The 20,478-nt window shown below is 35.5% G+C and overlaps 1 protein-coding gene across 1 annotated transcript in view; it reads left to right on the top strand.

Moving 5' to 3' along the window:
• The window catches only part of NDUFS4 (NADH:ubiquinone oxidoreductase subunit S4), a 47,560-nt gene extending 27,144 nt beyond the window's left edge, over positions 1 to 20,416 (top strand). The window contains exons 3-5 of the mRNA XM_083818317.1: positions 13,190 to 13,362; positions 16,878 to 16,951; positions 20,206 to 20,416. Coding sequence (XP_083674443.1) covers positions 13,190 to 13,362; positions 16,878 to 16,951; positions 20,206 to 20,309 — 351 coding nt within the window. The 3' untranslated portion in view covers positions 20,310 to 20,416. The remainder of the gene's footprint in view (positions 1 to 13,189; positions 13,363 to 16,877; positions 16,952 to 20,205) is intronic.
• The last annotated feature ends 62 nt before the right edge of the window (positions 20,417 to 20,478 follow it).

Here is a 20,478-nt window from a genome sequence, read left to right as displayed (position 1 = left end):
AACAACAGTTAGTGTTTACTACGGGATAATCCAGGAGTAGCAGTATTAGTAGGGTTCTCGGAATACAAACCTCTTTGGGGAAAAAAGGTATGCATGGACTTTCAATAACTAGTTGAGGAAATACTCCAGTCCATTTTTTCTACAAGATTGCAATATTAGCAAACATCACACGGTGTTTTCAGGATTGTGTCATAGTTGTTCACCTTCATCCAAATCCCAGTTTTGGCGAGGCTTGGGATGTAGTGAAATTGTATGATCTCAGTTTGAAGAGTGAAGTGTGGACTGTATGTATATTATAATAAACAGGGATAATACTGCAGCTCAAAATAAAATATACAAACAAGTGAAAAATAGCCTGGAATGATGAAACTTATTTGGATATCAATCTGATAGTCTACAGTGCTGTGAAACAAAGGACACAGTAAATCAAGCTTTAACATGCTTTTAGAAGTGTGATTGTTCCTATCAGCCTTTCCCAAGAACCGAGAATATATAATATACTGCACTTCGAAAAACAAGGCAGTAATGTGTCATAAAGTTACGTGCAAGACAGTGAGACATTGCGTTTGAAGACTGCTTATAGGAGCTGTTTTTGCAACTCAGTGAAAAGAAATACTTGGCAAAGCATCCATTTATTAAAGACAGGCTTACTAGATTTCCTTTTCTTGAAACTACTATTCAGCCAAGAATTCTCCAAGCATTACCACTGTGTTAGATAATAAGGATATCATGGATGTTCTATGTTTTGGTTTTTCAAAATTCTGTTAACCCCTTGTGGGTGATTCCTTGAGGGTTAGTTCAAGCTGTTCATAAAGCATTTTAACAGGATGAAAGAATTTAGAATAATCTTTTCTTCATTTAATGCACTCTAACTGCAATATTTATTCAACTGGTTACCATAAAGAATTCAGTTTAGGATAGCGTTCCTCTTTAGATGAGGAACGTAACTTCAAAAAATGTTGTGTGCCTTATACTTTGGCCAAAATGGCCTTTTGTATGTCCCGTGGCTTGAAGAGGTACTTTATTCCATCACAGTTGTGTCACATAAGCAGGTGGCCAGGTTATTTGAATTCTGTATTGTACTCAGGATTCAGGATAGATGAAAAATGGTTTGGTGCTGGTATAGAAAATGTTTAGTGCAGTGTGTTTTGTCTTGTTTCACTTCATATTCAATGCTTTGTGTTTAGATTACATTTAGTCATCTGTAGCTGTGATGTTTGACACTTGAATGTGTCAAACTTGAATGTTGCCAGTGCAGAAGATGTTTAAGATATTAAGTCACGTTCTAGAAGTACTTCAAAATTAAATGAATTTTTTCAATATAAATGAAATATTCAAAACTTTAAGTGTTTGCAAGTAAAAATACATATCCATCTACTTGAATTTTGTCTAATTTAAGTGTGGACTTAGGCTGAGTTAAATACTTAAACACCTTTACTCTTTTTAGAATGACTAATCGTTTGTGTGCGTGCATTTTTTACTGGAAAACGTAATCTTTAAAAACATTTTTCTATTTCCTTTTTTTCTTCAGTGAAGATTAACAAATTCTGCCCTGGGGAGAAAAAGACTGTCTTGGATGATTTTGTCAAGCTGTTGATATGATGTTTAATATTTAAAGGTTTTAATGGTTTGGGGAATGGTGATAATCTTTCTCACTTCACGTACACCGTGCTGGTCTGTCTACCAGAGCACTGTTTATTTCTAAACAGTGATACTCGGTTTAAATGACATGTCAGTTTCTTTTGTAGTTTTGACTGGTAGTTGCATTTGGTCTATAGTACAGTACAAGCTCAGGTGTAGGGTGTGTGTGTGGAGCTACAGATTATCTAGCCATTTACACATTTTCAGCAGTGCTAATTCAGTATATTTGTAATTAAGTAATTGGAATATCCTATCTTAGTTCAGCCTGTACGGCTTGCTACAACTTGTTTTTGTAAGCAATTGTAGTTTGATGAAGCTTGCAATGGTTTGGAAAACCTGGTTGGCTGAATACTGATAGACAGCTTTCTGTAAGAATGTCTGCAGGCAACAAGTTACTCCACAAGATGAAGAAGCCTCCTGTTACCTCTGAACGGTTATAGAAACTACATAAATTGTCCTCACATTTAGCCTCTTATAAGAGCTTTTAAATAAACCGAAGCTTAGGATGTATATATATATATTTTTAAATACAGAAAACTTTACATTTTGCACATGGCCTTGAACCCAGTGTGAAGTGCTGCATAGTTTTATCAATGAGCTGCAGTTGCACCCTTATCCCTGTATAGGTTTGTTTAGTTTTAGGATAGGGTAAATGATTTGGATTTCTTCTTCTGAGAGCCTTTTCTTCTGGTGGATGGTAGTGCTGTCTCTGCTGGGTATTGGAAGGAGGAGTGACTGAGATTGAGCTTACACAACCTCCTAACATCTCGAGTGTCTGTTTTGTCTGGACTTCCTTCATGCAGCATTCTTGTGCAAAAATTTCAAGGCTTTAGTCTGGGAGCACTGGGTCAAAGAATATGTCTGCTTGAAGAGTATGCAGGAGATTGTTTTGTTTCATTACACAGTATTTTATTTTCTATCAAGGAATACTCGTTCTGAAGTGCTTGCTACAATGGCTGTTCAGAAAAATAAAAGGAGTATATCATGTTTAGTTTGTCTGGTTTCCAAGGGGTTATTCAACATGCAAATACTTGTTTGGTTTTGTAAGTCTAAATATGCAAGCAGTGTTTCTAATCTGCGAGAAAGAATAAAAGTAAGCTGTTGATACAGTCTAGTAATCAAGAGGAGTAAGAAGTAACTTCAGTTTTGGAGCTGTTTTGTTTAGTAGTTTTGCTTTTTAAAGACTAGGTCATATTTTCATGTTCTCATAAACAATGCCGTTACCCTGGCCTTGTCTAGAATGCTTAGTTAGTATCCCCTGTTATTGAATATTTCTGTAGATTACGTGAATTCTTTTTGTCTTGTGAGGAATAGTGAATAAACAAGTCCTTGTAGAGACCTTGTTTTTCTGTCCACTAAAATGTCTCTTTCCTCATTTGTGTAGTAAATCCAAATTTAGATAGATAAGACACACATTCTGCTTACTCTCTGAGAAAATTCTGTGTACAGACTTGAAAGCGGTTTCTAGTCTTGAAGTTCTAGCTGAATTGTTTTATTAGTCAGAAAGAAAAAGCTTTCCTTGTCTGGAAGGGAAAGTTGCAGCCCAGTAATCCCATAAGATTGGGCATGCTGCAGAAGAGCTTGGTGCTTTTTAACTACTACCCATTTCTACTCAGATGATCAATGGTGAAATGGAAACTGATGTTCTTCCAGTTCTTGACAGCTTGTTGTGTGCCTTTGAATTACTTTAGGAGTTGCTTTCTCAAATCAGGAATGTTAAACTGTGTTAAGTGAGGACATGGACCATGGAGAGAGCAACTGATATTCAGACCACAGAGTTTTTTAGTTCTTGTCTTGTGAAGTCTTGCATGCACTGTAGGGAAGTTCTCAATCTCTTGTTTGGTCTTGACATACTCAGTGCTATTCATTCCATAAAGCCTATCCATTTATTTTTTTGTGTGTAAAGGAAAATCTTTGCTTGATGGGGAAATAACTTCCATCCTGTTAACTATGAGCTTGAACACTACGTTAAGAAATGGGAAGAGCATGAGCTATTATGAATTTGTACCAAGTGCTGACTGAAAAAACACTGACAAAGGCATACTGAATGAATGCAGTATTTTTTTTGAGATGTTATAATTATGTCACAAATGATAAAAAAAAAAAGGGGGGGGGGATATGAAGAGCAATTCCTGTTACCAACGTATGAAAATTGGATAATTTTTCCTTTACAGACTCATTTTATATATGTTATGAAATATTTATGTGAAAAAATAGATAACATTTTCTATATAGGCCAACATCACCATCATCAATCATATATTTGAAAGGTTTCATCGAGTAACATATTAACCAGGCACAACTTATTTAAATATAGTTTTATTCTGTATTCTTCTGATTTTTATTCTTTCGTAAGTGACCACATTTTTGCCACCATGCCTACTCCATTTGAAAGCATTCTTGGGTCAAATAATTCTAGCTGTCTGATAAGTCAGAAGTTGCATATCATCTTCTGTAATGTCCGTTTCCAAAACAATTTCTTACTATTTTATCACTGTTTAGTAAACATAATAGTGTATTGTAGTCTCCTTTGATTTTTTTTCCCACAGTAATAGAAAACTGAAAAGGAAAGCTGTAGTGGATCAAGTTGAATTACTGAATTTGAATACCTAGTTTTTTATCTTCATGACAGGTTTCTCTATTGTATTAGAATGTACAAGACCATGATTTCTGTCCTGTAAGTAACCTTTAAGGCCAGGTATATAAAAGCCAAAGCACAAATTACAGTGACAAACTTCTAGATAGAGCAAGCTAAAAACAGCTTGTAAAATAATACTAATACATTCTATTTGTGATTCTGCTTTTTACAGAGAGATTGTAGAAAGCTTCCATTTTAGCCATATAGGTAAATTTAAAGAAATAGCTTTTGTCCAGTGGAATTCAGCCATGTATTTATGGATTGTGATTAAACAGTTGAGGCCTCATGAACCTACCAGGGAATAATGAATGTGTTACTGTTAGAAAAGATCCTCCTAAAACACATCGAAGGCTTAAAAGCTGTGTGCACTAATTAACAAAATACAGTGAACATTTAAGCTAATAGCCGCAGCATCCCTGCTGGATAGACCTTCAGTATGCTAACACTGCATAACAGTTCTCTATTGTGCATCTCTTTAAGGAGGGTAACTGTGTCTCTTCTTTTCTTGCTTCACTACCTGCTGTGTATGGAAATCGTGTACACTATTTAGCACCCGCTTTTAAGTCCATGCATATTACATAGAAGCATTGCATCTTGCATTAGGGTAAGGGACAGCTTTTAACAGTCTCGCTTCCTTGTAACTTCTTAAATGCAACTTCTCTTCTAAAAAGCATGCGCCGGCAGTGATCTTCCTCTAAATTTGCATTTCTTGATTGGGGTTTTGTGCTTGCTGTTTTTCTCCCGTGTGCCTCATACCACTTGCTACTTTGTGACAAAGATCTGTTACAGAAATCACTTTAATTATAAAGGAGATGTAAAGAATAGAGAACATGCATCACAATGGAGGCAGGCATCGGTTTACATGAACTCAGGATTTCAGGATATTGTTCTTAGTAGCAGACCATGCACTACTGTGACAGTATTGTCAAATTAAACTTGAAAATGCTACTTTTTGCTCCCCCATCCCCCACTTTGATGAAGATATTTTTTTAATAAAAGCCTAAATAGCTTGTAAAATTTTAACCCTTCAAGTTAAACAGTGTTCCACAATTACCACTAAGGACAGAATAAATAGGTAGTTGGGAGGTGAAAGGGAAAGAACACTGGAATGCACAATAGTGGAGTTCTTTAAAAATATTGTAGCATTCTGTGCTGTAGCTACTGGCTTAGGGAGATTAATGGCTAATTAGACTGAATCCACAGTAGCTGTTTCATATACTGTAGTGATGATGTTACTTACAACTTCATCATAAGAAGTCTTACTAGAGTTATCAAGTCTTAAAATTTGGTCATGCATCCAAATTTGAACTCAACAGCTCAGGTCTTTGCTGTCTAGATTATGAATTGTCTCAATAAAAGCACAGGTGTTCTGCTTCACTGCAGCAATTGCACAGCTTATACGTAAGTAGTGTCCCAGTTCACTGTCAGCCTCTGAATGCTGTGTTCCCTCGAGTCTTTTGCAGCTTGAACTGTGGAGCTTTTCCACAAATCTGGAGAAGGCACACTGACCACACATCTTACGCATATTAGATAGACCCTGTCCCCTCCAAAGGCTGGAGATGATAAAACAAGCGGTGTCAGTATCGGGGGGCTCTACCAGGGCCTTATTTGGAAAATTTCTTAATGTGAGGTTTTGTAGGGTTTTCAGATGGGCCCAGAGCAAGTCAGAACTGTTCATTTTCTCATTTGTGACAGAATTTCTAGAAAACGGTAACTTTATGAAATATACTTAGGTCATATGTGTATGATTTATTTTGTAAATACATACACATAAGTACAGGTAACTTCTAATGAATGTTAAAATAAGGACTTCACTAAAATAGCATCAGAAACACACAAAAAGTACAGAAATTATTCCTAATGTCACTGAGCTTCTGACTGGGGATTTGGCTGTCCATTATCAAAACTACTTCTTATACACTGGAAGCTTTTTTAAATGCAGGTAAACTAAAAGTGCCTCTCCTTTGTTTGAAGGTTTATGGTCTAAAAACTCCACTGTTCTCTTATTTTTTGCTCTTATATTAATCTGAGGAGTGACTGTAGAAACACATGTATTTTTAAATGCCTTACAGGTAATGACAGTAAAAGAGCCAGCCATCTGTGTGTGTGGAAGTGTAAGGTTTGCTTTTACATGTGCTTTGAATGAGTTCTAGGTAATATGTGCTATCTAAATCTTACTTTGTTGTAAGCAAAAGTAGTTTACAAGATATGCTATAAATAACTCAGAGGCTTTTTTCTACCTCATTAAAGATAAGCACGCGGTTTATAATTTCCTCAGTCTAAAGAATGTCGTGACACACTGAAGTCTCTTAGAGGGCTAGCAGTAGCAATATCAATATATTTCATAAAAATATATTCTTTTTCCATTTTTCCTTCCCTGGTCACCTGTACTCCCTCTATTTAATAATGATTTTCTTAATTACAGTCGTATATGTTACAGACTAACTGTGAAATGTAAAATCAGATACTTGATTCCTCGTTTCTTTAATTTCATGACATTTACTCAGACAATATTTGTAAAACTAGGAGGTACTGTTACAGGAAAAAATGCGTTCTTAATAATTAAATAATAGCTTTTGTCTTGCCCTTTGATTCTTTCTTGGCCGAAAAACCTATACTAAGCATGAAATATCTGTCTATGCTGAAAATGGGACTTTGTTTTGAATACTTTATTTTTAAGTTTCTAAAATGTTGTTTACCTGTCCATCAAAAAAGTACAGGCTGAATGGTAAGTATTTTCTGCATTTTTGTCATGCATTATGGTTTGTCAAGAAAAATTCCTCTCTGCTTTGAGGTTTTTCAGTGTACCAGTAGATGCCAAATCTCATATTTCTGTCCTTATTTTGAGCATTATGGTTTAAACTCACAAAAGCACAACTCAGCAGCTTTTTACGTAAATTTTAGCATTAATCACGTCTATAAATACAATTTTTCTGTTACTCTGGCAGGACACAAATGTGAATACACAGTTTGGGAATGTAACAGCTTATAAATAAAGTGCTTCAAGAATTGAAAGATGGGTTGGTGAGGAGGAAGTTTTCTACTTATTGCTGTGAAGTCCCATTCAAATTTGTACAGAGCACATGGGATTTGCAGAAGTCCCATTGCCTATGGAACTGTTTTGGAAACTGACTCCTCCTTTCCATAGTGGCAGTGTGTAGATTTAAAAGTATTAAATGAGCTTACGATGATTCCAGCAGTGTGACAATTTCTGCTTCTGTTAGACCCGCTTCTTGGCATATCCTTCTCTCTACACCCAGTTTCTCTTCAGTGTTTTCTGCAAAACTGTCTATGTAAAGAGATTTTCTTTAAATAAAAGCTTTCTTGCCATCATTATTATTATTGAATCCTATCTCATGTTTACAGTATTTGGTTTTCTGTTTGTTTTAATGTGGTTCTTTCCCTGCTTTTCAACTTTTTTATTAATGTTCTGCAGTGCAGTTAGATGGGAGAACATAGTATGGGTAACACACGTTGTTCACAGATTACTGTGATAATGCAAAAAGATTGTGAAGCCTGAAAGAAAACAGTATTCTGTGTGATACAGACTTTCCTAAGGGCAAATACGCTTTTTTCCCTTGTTATGTCTGTAGCTGTTAGATAAATGTTGTCTGACCATGTTGAGTTCATTCTGCTCCATTTTTCCATTCACAATTTGCATAGTAGACTTTGTTCTCTTGCACGTATTTCAAAAACACTGTAGTGAAATGTAGAAATGTAAATATCCTCATCCTGACTTCCAGCCTAAGCAGCTGAGCCCACCAAATAAAAAGCCTCTTTCACAGCTGCTATTTGATGGGTATTGTGCAAGCCGGTCCGTGCTTTGAAACAGCAGCTCATACAGAAAGTGTATTGCGATGTGAAACGTGAATTTATAGCAAAACTTCATGAACTTAGGCTGGTAAAACAGGTTGGGGGTGGGGAAGTAAGCAAGCTGCTGTGAACTCCTGTAAAGTACAGAAAACTTCTCCTTTCCCTCCTTTCTAACAAGTGTAAACTCTTGAGGTTAAGTAGGTGGGGCAACCGGAAGTAATTACTAAGGCCAGTGGCATTTTTGCGGTTTAATAAAGGCAGAAGCTAATTATTCAGTTTTTATTTAAGTGAAATGATGCCAAAAAGGAGGTTCCTGCCGAGCAGCTGCACTCCTTCAGTGTTACCCTAATTTACCACAGACACAACTGTCACAAACAGAACTTTTAAACTTGATATATAGCCACGAAAGTAAGGAGCCCTTTGTCCGGAGTGCATGCAGAAGAACTCCTTTATACAAATCAACTGGCAGATGACGGACAATGATGAAAATTTGATTCTTTGAAGTCATAATGGTCATTGAAATGTGTGAAATTCTCGTATTGAAAAGAGAGCGGCTAGCAAGACTCTAAATCCTGGGTGGTTGCGGGAAGCTTGCTGGGAGGTTTTTCTGTGTTTTGACATCAACTTCCCATTGCTTGTTCCCTGTTTCCTTTATTTAAAAAAAAAAAAAAAAAAAGAGGGTGATGCTAAACAGTATAGTTGATAGCAGTTATGTACAGTTTTTGCCTATGCATGGGGAGAAATGTCAGAGCTGAAATATGATACCTTTGCGAACACCTGACTCATCCATTCAAAAATACTTATTTTCAGAGAGATTTTCTGTCGTTTCTCTGTTTGCCTTGAATTACAGAGTTCAGTTCCTTGTCGTCTTTGGAGTTTGTGTTATTAGTGGAGCACTTAAAGAAATTTTCCTTTCCTTTAAAAGTTATTTTTATGCTGAATCCTGCTTTCGTTGACTCTCTGCCTGTGCATGAGTTTTTCTCCCCCCTGTATAGCACTTTCATCATTTTTATTACTCCTTCCAGGACAGTTTTACCAGCCTTTCCACCATGACAAGTGTTCTTAAGTAGTGTAAGTTGTAATAAAGACACAAACTCCTCTTGGTTTGTAAGCAGTTTGATGTTATTTCTGCTGCTTAAATAAATGTTTTGTCTCTCTGAGCTTATTTCAAGAACAAAATTGCCACAAATGGTTATTAAAAAAAAATTGAAGTTACTGTTAAAAAAAAAAACAGTGTATAGATAAATAATCCAAAAACGAAACGGTCAGAATTCATCTTTTAGATGGTAGCATGCATTAAAAACATGAAGCAGAATTGTTAATTTTTAGTACTGCAAAGTTATACAGTTCAAATCCCAAGTCTTTTATGTTATCACCTTATTATTTAGAATTTGTAATGCTGAACACCTCACTAATATTTTTATATGCTAATAGAGCAAAATTCAGTAAAGAACACTTAAAAAGGAAAAGATAGTAGTGTGAAACTAGCTGTCAAAAACATCATTGTTTTGGAAAGTTGGTTCACAGGTAGTTTCAATGAAAACTTGAACTCAGAACAAAGCTCTGAAGACACAGTAGAGAGTTCAACCCAGTGCAGCACAGTTCTTTTCAAGTATTATATTGTTTTAATGGAATCTTGGAGCGGGAGCTTTAGCCCATTGAAATGTCGCTTAAAGGACAGGTTCTTCTGTCACTAGCTGGAGCTGTGTGGATGAAATGATCACAATAGAGTGTTGTAATGCATTTTAAAAGTGTGAGAAATCAGTTTGTCTAGACTAAGAGTGCGCCTACAGGGAATAGGAATTTTAGAGCTTCTGTGCTCTTTAGGTGTCAAGTATGTGATAGATGCCAAGCCTTTTTATTCCATATCTTTGGCAACAGCTCAGCTATGCTACAGTACCTTACATGTCTACAGCAAGCAAAAACAGTGATTTTATGTCAGGACAACTTGGGCTTCAGAAACCAGAAACTCATTGTCCTAACAACTGTCTGTTCAATTGCCAGCTTTAAAATGGGGAAGATATCAATAAACAATTGCTAGATTCCCAGAAGGCATGGAAACTTTAGCGATAATGAATCAAAGTGTGAAGAGCTAGCAACATCATGTAGATATTTCAGTTTTTGAAAGTAGGCAGGTTTTAGTTTTCACCTTGAAAAGATTTTTTATGGGATGAATCCTATATTATTAGTAAAATAACTTTGATTTAGAGCCAAACAAGTTCCCAAAAAAACATGGCTTGAAGGAGTTTAGGATTTGTCTGGGTTATTGGTTTTGTTTTCATCCAGATGAACAAGTCTAGGCATTTCTTTACCACAGTTACCTCATATATATAGCATTTGCTGGTTTTTAATAATGTTTTTTTAAATAGTGTTCTCTACGCACTAATACGTAGTGTTTTTATGGTTTTCTGGTGTGGAGGCTTCAAAAGAGAAAATGTAATATGTCTATAATGCTAGTTAGTATAGTATTTAATCACAGAGAATTCAGAAGTAATTCACAAACCTGTAAATCCGAAGCATAAAATTCATAATGGACATACAAGTTGTTGAGTTAAAAATAATAATTAAAAAAAAAAAAAAAGATTTTGTGCTATTTTCAAGCTTGCAAATTTAGAGGTATTTGATTGCTAACTAAACCAGAATCTATCAGTGTAGCAGGATCCAGATTATTTCAGAAGGGAAAATGAAATATTGGGGAAATATTTTCTCAATAGAAACATGTTTGTTAAAATACAGATGTAAAGAATAATACACTTGTCCAGGTCTCTAAAAGGCAAGCTTGGAGGCATGATATAAAAGGCATTGAAGTCCCACCAAACTTTTACTGCATGTAAAAAAAAAATTTGATTAAACAAAGCAGTTTGCCAGCTCAAATAAGAAGACTTGAAGCTATTTCCTTCTGAAACTGTGGTTCAAGCTTCAGCAGTCAGAAATGCCAGTCTGTCAGGAGGTGTTTCTTGTGTGTTGCAACAGTTCAGTAATTGGTAGTCTTTCTTTTTCATATCATTGCTAGACTCATTTTAAAAATAAACATTACTTGATCCTAATGAAATCATTTATAATGGAATTGTTAAGATATTTTGACAGTTGCCTTTTGGTAGTCTGGGTAGAAAATTTAAAATTTGGAAAATCAGTTTGCATGTTTGTTTGTGTCGCCTTCTGTTCTAATTGCGAATACAAGTCAAATGCTTTAAACATGCTCCCTGCTGCAGTTTTGAGGGAGTGATCTCCCAAAGACTATTTTCTGAAGTAAAACAAAAAATGATACTTGCCATATTTCAAAGGATTATCTGGTGACAGCACCAAGAGCTTTTAAGTTTGCCACAAAACAAAATCCCATAAAGTTAGTAGCTAGAGACATGTAAAGCCACAGTATTTTGTCTAAACTTGTTTGCCTTTTCATTCAATTCATGCCACTGCTGGTGTGATGAATTCAATATGCCCAGATTTCTGCTAGTCTTTTTTGGACTTTAACCACTTTACAGCTTGTTCCTGGAGAGAGGAGGGGAGGGAGGGAGACCAAGGAGCTCCCACTGGCCTTTTAAGTATGTAAGGAACAGGAGCAGTTCAGGATTTGATGTTTGATTTCACTCTCTTTACTGTACTAGGGTGAACTGACAGGTTAATTTTATGTAATTACTGTTTAGTTTTTAAAGAGAAAGTTCACTTTATCAGATGCTACTGAGAGTAATTTTTTTGTAGCAATTCTAGTGAGGTTTTTCCTTCTTATTCGGTGTTGAAGTCAGCTTCAACATAAAAAAATATATTTTTTAGGCTGTTTTTTGTGATCCTTCAGTTTTTATCTTTGTTAGGTTTGTTTGTAGAAAGCTTACAAGCCAAACCTTAGTTGAGGAGGGCATCCTACTTCTGGCAATATAACACATTATAAGCCATTTTTGTGAAGGCTGGAATCTCCTAAATACTTTTATCCTTCACAAAAATACCTATGAGCGTTACCAGTGTCAAATGGTGCAAATAAGTGAAGAACATCCCTTTAAAAAATGTCAAATTACTGTATAATACCTGTTTAAAAGACATGTACTCAAACTGACACCACTGGTTGTTCAGTGTTGTTATTACTCATCCTAAAAGATTGAGTCCCTACTGTTGGTCTAGAATGAATAGTGCTAAATTAGGTAGCCTTATAATCTGCATATGTTGAATTAGAGTGAAAAAAAAATAGGTCTGCACTCTGAGAGGGGGTAAGTAAGTCAGCTGAAGAGCCCTGATGTATGTGAAATTTTGTTCCTCTTTTGATCTTGGATATCAACTAGTAGTCTCGAGACGATGTGACTCTCAAAGCAGATATTCAGAGCTTGCAACGCACTTGGCCTTATTTTTTAAAGAGGAGAGGTCAACTTTATGTAATAATGAATGGTTAGAGAAGTAAGAGAGCTGAGTTCTGGTAACCTACTCTACAGTGAATAGATTATTGTGGAAAAGATAACTTCTGTTTCTTCCTTCATACTAAGCATACCTTTTTCATTCGTTGTGGATGTTGGTGCCTCTTGATTATATATATATATATATATATATATATATGCAAACTTAAGCCCAGGTGAAAGCATTTATACTACATCAGATAGATGGCTGACCAGGATCTTGGTGAATAGATCTGTTTGTATTAGGTGTAGGTTCCTAATGTTTATGTAAAATTTCCAGAGTTGTTGATGCTTCAGTCTATGCTCTAATTCGTTGTTTAAGGGGGAAAGAAGAGTTCACGATATATTTCCATGGGTGCTTTAGCCGGTACAAGTTGGAGCAGTCCTGCCTTCACAGCTGCAGTCTGAGAGTTGGAGGGAATATCTCCTGCCTATCGTCTGGCACTATCAGTTGTATAGCTGGGAGATGAGCAGGTTCAGGTAGCTGATCCATGTTAAATCTAATTCAGCCACGGGAAGTAGGATGAGAGCTGTCCCATTGTGAATCTGCTTCAGCTTTATAAAGCTAGACTCATACATTTCTGCAAAACTTCTCTTATTGTAATAAAAAAAAAAAAAGAAGAAGAAATTGTGTAAAAAGCGTAAGGAATATTATTTTAGAAGTCTGTCTTTTATGTGAATTCTTTTTTAACAAGTCCAATTGTATTTTTCACAGGATATCACTTCTTTAACTGGTGTTCCAGATGAGCACATCAAAACCAGGAAAGTTCACATTTTTGTTCCAGCACGTAATGCGATGCAGGCGGGAGTTAACAACACGAAGAAATGGAAGATGGAATTTGATAACAGGGAGCGCTGGGAGAACCCTCTAATGGGTTGGGCATCTACGTGAGTAGTTACTGAATTTTGAGATACTTTTCTTCTATATTTGGCTCTTACTAGTCATGTAAATTTTAAGTCTGAAATTGTTTTCCTACCTGTAAATCTATTAGTGTTTTAACACTACTTACAGTGGTTGAGTTTGTTAGTCATATGATTAATGATTGTGTAAAAACAGATTTTAGCTCACGAAATCATCTGGAAGAGTTTGGTAAGTGTTAAACAGGAATTTCAACTATGACATTTGTGGTGATATTACTGTATGCCAGCATCAAGAAGAGAAGGCTATTAGGTACCTGAAACAGCGAATCCCTTCTCAACTGTCAGTTGCATGCCAAATTTAAAATTTGTTTAAACATAAACTAGTGATACCTAGCTTCTCTAATTTTTTTTACAAAGTTATATAAATACCCTGACGATCTGAAATGAGGAGCTACAGTTAATTTTTAACAAACAGTTTAAAAAATGAGTTTGTTTCAATGTTGCTATTAGGAGTAGTAAAAAATCTTAAATGCACCAAAATCTAGAAAAAGAGTAATGCTATAATTTAGCGATGTAAGTATAACTTAGATGTAGTTAATTTTTTTTTCTAAATGTACTACCTACATGTTAAATGTGGTTAGAATTCCTGTAAACTGGACAGCAATTTTTCTCATGATACTGTAATTTTGTTATGAAGCTGTTTTGTAGAGGCATTATCAGGAAAGTTAATTATTATCTGTAAACAAAAATTAAACACTGGAAATTAACTTTCAAACTTCAGAAAGGATGCAGTGTGTACTGAAAATGTCTGGCTGCAATCATACTGGCATTTACAATCAACACAAAATTCTGATAAAAAAGCTAAATGCTTAACTATGAAATATTTTGGGAATGCATTTTTTTCCTAAAGATGTAGTCAGTCTATGACCAAATTGAGATTAAAAAAAAAAATTATGAAATATTAGTTGAAAATAACTCCGGAATCAAGTCGTTCTATTATTTTGGCTTTCCATAAAATATTGAGACTTAAAACCTATAAAGTCTTGGTGGTACTGTAACTGCAAAGGAATCATGGAAGTGAAGCTAAAGTGTTGACTAGATGAGAAAGAAATAGTAATTACAAATTAATATATCAATTGTATTGAAATATCCTGTTAAAATACCTGTTTTAAAACTTTAAGCTTGTATACAGCAATGACCTCATCTTAAGCAATTTGTGGGTTTTTTCACCATCTCATCTTAAGCATATTAAAATTACTGTTTCAAGGTAAGATTTCAATGCTTTAATACACTTACAGCTTGGATGATTCCACTACTGCCAGTAGTCGCTATGTTTAGCAAGTAATGACTGGGTTGTTTCACAGTGGCCTAAATTAACTTAAAGACTTATGACAAGCAATACACCTTTCCACCTGTCTTGTGAGCCCCCAAAATATGTAGCCACCATTGTCCAGTCCATTTATACACCTGCACAGATTAGAGTACTGTAACCAGTGCCGGTAACACCAGCTTTATATTTCAGGTTGAATTGAACTTTTCTTCAATTCCCCTTTGGTTTTCAGCTGACTTTAACTTCTTCAGACAAATTATTTTTCTGGGTAGGATTCTGTGTTTACCCATTCTTTTTGAATAACGCGATGTAATTATTGGTGAGCCCCTTTCCTCTGAACTCCATACGCTTACTTACTGTAGGTCTTTGCAGTATTTCTGTGATTTTACAATCTCATTTCATTTTTTATTTTTTTTGTCATTGTCATCTCTTCTTGGTTGTAGTTTTTTCAATGCAAATTATCCAGTTGTAGATCTGAATAAAATAGATTCATGGCTTTTTTTTTTTTAATTTGGGAACTTTGGTTACAAGAATACTTATGGGTAGGACATCCTGCTGGCTGTTCTGAACTCTAGCATTTGTTCACAGATTATCTCAAGTTTAAATACATGGATTGCACATTGAGGAATAGAAATCAAAAAGCTGTATTTCAATTGTACGATGGATGATCTTACCAGAGAGCAGAACACACTAATTCTGCACAGTCCTCATTTCCAAACTGCCTGTATCCTGGAAGTTTTTCAGTAAACTTTCAGTACCGAACAGGTACAAGTTCCTTGCTACACATCAAACTTAAACTTCTTTGTTTCCCACTTAGTAGTGAGTTGACTACATTTTTCCAACCTCAGTCACAGAAGAAACGACCAATAAGCAAAAGCTGTCACAATATTGCAATATACTTGGTTGCGTGATCACACAGTGGACTAATTCATAGTCCCTAATTCTCTGTACTGCCTTTGTAAGATAAATCTTTACATGTTTTTAAAAAAGCCCATCACAGTGGCATGTCAAAGTGTAATTTCTGCCTTTATCCTGTTATTCTTTTTTTTCTTGGGGAATATATTGGATGTATAGTGAACTCCATTTTTCCATGTGTACATCAGATAAAATTACATTGTTGTCTTTGCTGGAAGCTAGATTCCCCCTCTTCCCTTCCCCCTCTGCCAGTCACAGGCTTTGTCCTTTATTGTAGAGTTCAGTGTTTCTTTGGTTGCTTTTTCTCTTCATTTACCCATATAGCTTCAAAGAGAGAGCAGTCAGAGGCAGCTCCTTCAATAGTTCGTTGCAATTTGGTCTTGTCTTGCAGTTGTCTCCCAGGCTCATGTGTGGTGGCTGGCTCTTGGAAGCATTATGCAATCATTGCACTCCTACAGCCCCTATCTTATGTCTGCAAAAGTCCTGTGGATTAGTTTTTAAAGTCCTTCTTTTTTAAAACTTTATCATTGCTTTTAAGTTAGTCTTTTATAGCAACAAATAACGAAGTTTGTTTTTTACTGAGATTTTAATTTGTTTCAAAAAACATTTTGCTTATTTGCTTCCTTTCAGAAATGTGGTTGAGAATAGCTGATAATCTAAAAATAACCACTGTGTAATTACTTAGCTAGCAGTTTGAGTTTCTGAACTTTGTTTTCACTGGTGGCCTGAGATCTGAGTGATGTACTGGAACAATTTTTGGTGGTCATGTGACTTCAGCCAAATCGGAACTATGAATTTGTTCACATCTTTTCAGTCTTTGATTAATTCCTGCTCTGTTCAGTTTGAAATTCTGCTCTCTTCTGCATAAGATTATTCTCTCATTAGCTACTCTCAGACTTCTGGCCTCCATGAATTGTTCGAGATTGCCGTAAGCCTCCCAGTCACCCAAAAAGAGTGTCCACACAGCTTTCAGAATCAAAAAGATTGTTGCAGTGCATTTATTATAAATTCAGCAGGTAGACATATTTATTGAGTAAAAAAACTTAAAACATTTATTTCAGCAGAAAGTTGGGAGGGAATTTTAAACTGAAAAGTGGAAACAATATTCTCCACAATGTAAATGTTAATCTTGGAACTAATTAAAAATGTTAGGGATTTTGAATGGCTGAAATTCAGGCTGCTTTTGAGGTGGTGTACTACAATGACTTGTGTAATACAGCTTTTGGCTAGCACAGACACAGATACAATTATTTTTTATTTCAAATGTTCTTAGAGTTTGTCATCTGATTTCTTACAGAGCTGATCCTTTATCTAACATGGTTCTTACTTTCGCTACTAAAGAAGATGCCATTGCCTTTGCTGAAAAAAACGGTGCGTATTACATTTATGAAGTATGATAGATTCAGCTTGATGCTTAGTCCTGGTTAATGTGACGAATTAGTAGCACTGACTTAAAGCCAGGAATAACGCACATGGGGCAAAAAGCTTCTTCAGCAGTTTTTCCAGTGGTGTGCAGCTTGCATCTATATTTAGTCTGGGGTAATTAAGAAGTAAAATTTCTTGATCAGACCAAATTGTATGAAGTTGTTGGTTGATTTCTACTATGCACCCATAAAAAGAGGAATCCATTAACTTTTACAGTTAAAAAGCTAAACCATTCAGACCAGTGCAGTTTATTTGCACTACTTAAAGTCTGGCATATTAAATTTCCCTGTTGCTCTTAGAGGAGATCATTTTTAAACTTAATGGTCTTAACTGTATTGAAAAATAAATTGTATTCATTAAGAAATGAATAGGATCATCATATTTGCATTGGATATATAAATTATTGTGACATTTTTAATAGTATTCTGTAATGTTTTGCAAATAATAAGAAATTATGGAAAATCTAGTGTTGCTTTACTTACACTTGTGTATTGTTAATGCTGCTTCTTAGGAAATTCAGTCTGTAAGAAAAAAACTGAATCCTGGCTATTATGTTAATGAGCTAGTTATGTTATCTCTTTGGACATGATATATTTTACCCTTTTGGTATGCGTATTCAAGTTAAATACTCCATATGTTCCGTGTAGGAAATCTATGCATTCACTGAATTAGTAATGAATCCCCGTTGTGCAGAAAGCTACAAAGAAATTTTACCAACTAAACTAAGGCTGTGACTTGTATTTATTAGTTCAATATTTACTTAATTTGCACCCATAATTTTACCATAAGATATATGAAAATTTTCTGCAGATACTGTGTTAGCTAAATTAAGGTGGCATAGGATTATATGTATGACATGTGCATCATATTTTCTGTAGTAGTAGCTTCAGTATCAGATGCAGCTGGAAATAGAAATTTTACAAATGTACTTTTAGAAAGAAATGAGGAACATAGGCACTCACTTAGAATGGTACAACTTCTGAACTGATATTATTGAAATACGTCGAAGTCTGGGAACACAGATAACTTCTCTGTCCTTTCAGTAAGAATTACCCAAGTTTTGCTTAACAAAATTCCTTGAAAATCTCATGTTTAGCTTCTGCAAATCCTGGATATTGCAGGTATTTTTTATAAGATTGGGATGATATGATTTTGGTACAGTTCTCACTGAATGACTTGAGGAACCTCAGGCAAGGTGTCTTTGTGCCTGTCCGTTCTGAAGCATCTTCTTTAGCAGGAATAAGAGCACAGAATACAGTAACAGGAGAGATCTCTGTCCAAAATGTGACTGCTCAGGATGGTCTGAAGTTGAATCAAGGAGGAAGCGCTCATTACTGGGTGAAATTAAAAGTTTAGCCTGTAGACCTAAATTTTCCCTGTCTGACATCACTGTTGAAAAACATACAGTTTTCGTAACAAGGACAGAGAGTTTTTCTACTCCAAAGTAACCTTTCGTCACATGATGAGGATGTTCTTCCAGAGGATGTTCTTCCACAGGCAGTGAAATCTGCTTTCTATCCACTTAGCTTGTATGGCAGCGTTATGGGCAAAAATAATCTCTTACAGCGCTGTAATATTTTTATAAAACTGACCTCTGCTCTTTGTTGTGAAAAACTGACGGTTCCTAACTCAAGGAGCGTGTACCAGAGTGTGAAACCTTATCACATATGGCTGTCTATTGCAATCCAAAGGTAAATGTAACTAACTTTGTGGATTTTGGATAGCTATGGCAGGCCAAGTCATTGTGCTGGCAGTTGCAAATCTCTTTTGGAGGTATTCAGTGCCTCTCTATCTAGTGTATAAAAAGATGAAGCAATAACTTGGGGCTGTAGATTCCTTTCCAGCAACCAAGTGCCTCAAAGTTAGGTGTTGTTATGCCGAATGTTGCAATACCACAGTCTGTCTCTGGATGTAGTTCTGGCTGTTCACTCAAGCTTAAATTGTTAATCAGAATAGTAGGCAAAAGTCAGTGTTCTCACACATGGAAAGAATATGTTTTTAAAACCTCACCCCTATTCCAGTATTTCTTATGGAGAATAGTTAACTTGGAAATTAACATTGGTTCAACCTAATAAACAAAGAAAATTTTGGCATTTGTGAATACACAAAATTGAGGCACAGTGACAGGGCAACTTGTGTATCTTAAAAAACATGTTTTGATGTGTAGATGCATTTTGAGTGTTTTCTGTGAATATCTTAACAAATGAAGAATTTCAGATATATGTTAAACCTTTTCAGTTTTATCAAATTTTTGTTTTAAAACTAAAGAAATGTATCATCTTATTAGTAGCAGTTAAAACTGCATTCTTATCCACTTCTAGCTTCAACTCAAGAATTTCAACTTTGAGTGAAATGTTGCAGTTAAAGAGACCAAACTTTGGAATACTGAGTGCTGCCCTGGCAACTTTCCAGGCACCTGGAGGCTGCAACCAATTTGCATTTTGATTTACATAAACACTAATATCTTCACCTCCTCTTTTCTGACATTTTTTTAGCATTTCTCTGGCTTAACTATCACATAATTTACTTGTCTTCTATCACTTCATTCCCTTCTCTTTTACTCCTAATTTTTTTTAAGTTCTTGTAAAAAGGTTAAGTATTATACTCCCTTTTAATGTTGACTTTTTTTTTTTGCTGTTCCTTACTTTGGTCCTCCCACCTTTCTTTTTTTCTCCAATATCCATTGTCTCCAATGTCTCCATTCACTCCCAGAGTTACTGTATTGGTCTCCTGTATGCTATTTTTTATGTCACTTCACCTTTATTTCTGTCCTAGCTATTTCATTTCCTGTCCCAGCATACACAGAGTGCCTGTGTGATGCTATAGAGTAACATAGATGCTATAGAGCTTGTGAAGCTGTGAACTTGCAGGGCTGCATACAGAAATGGTTGGTGTTCCCTGTTGAGCTTTTCACTGATGACTGTCAAGGTTTCTGGAGGAGTAGTGAAAGTTGAGGTATGCAGTATGGTGAAATATCTCAATTGTGAGAACAAGCATGTATGACGTGCATGGCACTTCTGTATTCTCTGCTGCCAGCTGCAAAGGAAGAACTTAGTGGATGCCTATCTGGAGAAAAAGATACTAAAGTTAAAAGGTTTAAGTTGCATTTGTTCTATATTATATGCTGTGAATATTTAAAATTCCTTTTTTTTTTTTTTTTTCTCCCCCCTGCCCCTGACCGTTTCCCCCACAACCCCCAGGCTGGAACTATGACGTTGAAGAGAAGAAGGTTCCAAAACCTAAATCCAAGTCTTATGGTGCAAACTTTTCTTGGAACAAAAGAACAAGGGTGTCTACAAAATAAGTTGGCATTGGCTGTCTCTGAATGTGAATAAAGTCAGCTGTGCTGTATTTATAGTCCACGTATAATACATCTCTTAATCTCCTAATAAATTTGACCTTTAAACTACAGATGCATCTTGTGATGTCTATTTAAAATGTTTTTGATGTCTCCAATTGAACCTGTTACAAAC

The sequence above is a fragment of the Anser anser genome (genome assembly GCF_964211835.1).
Source record: "Anser anser genome assembly, chromosome: Z".
NCBI classification, from domain to species: Eukaryota; Metazoa; Chordata; class Aves; order Anseriformes; family Anatidae; genus Anser; species Anser anser.
Note: the sequence above shows the minus strand (reverse complement) of the source record. Positions and strands in the feature narration are given on the sequence as shown.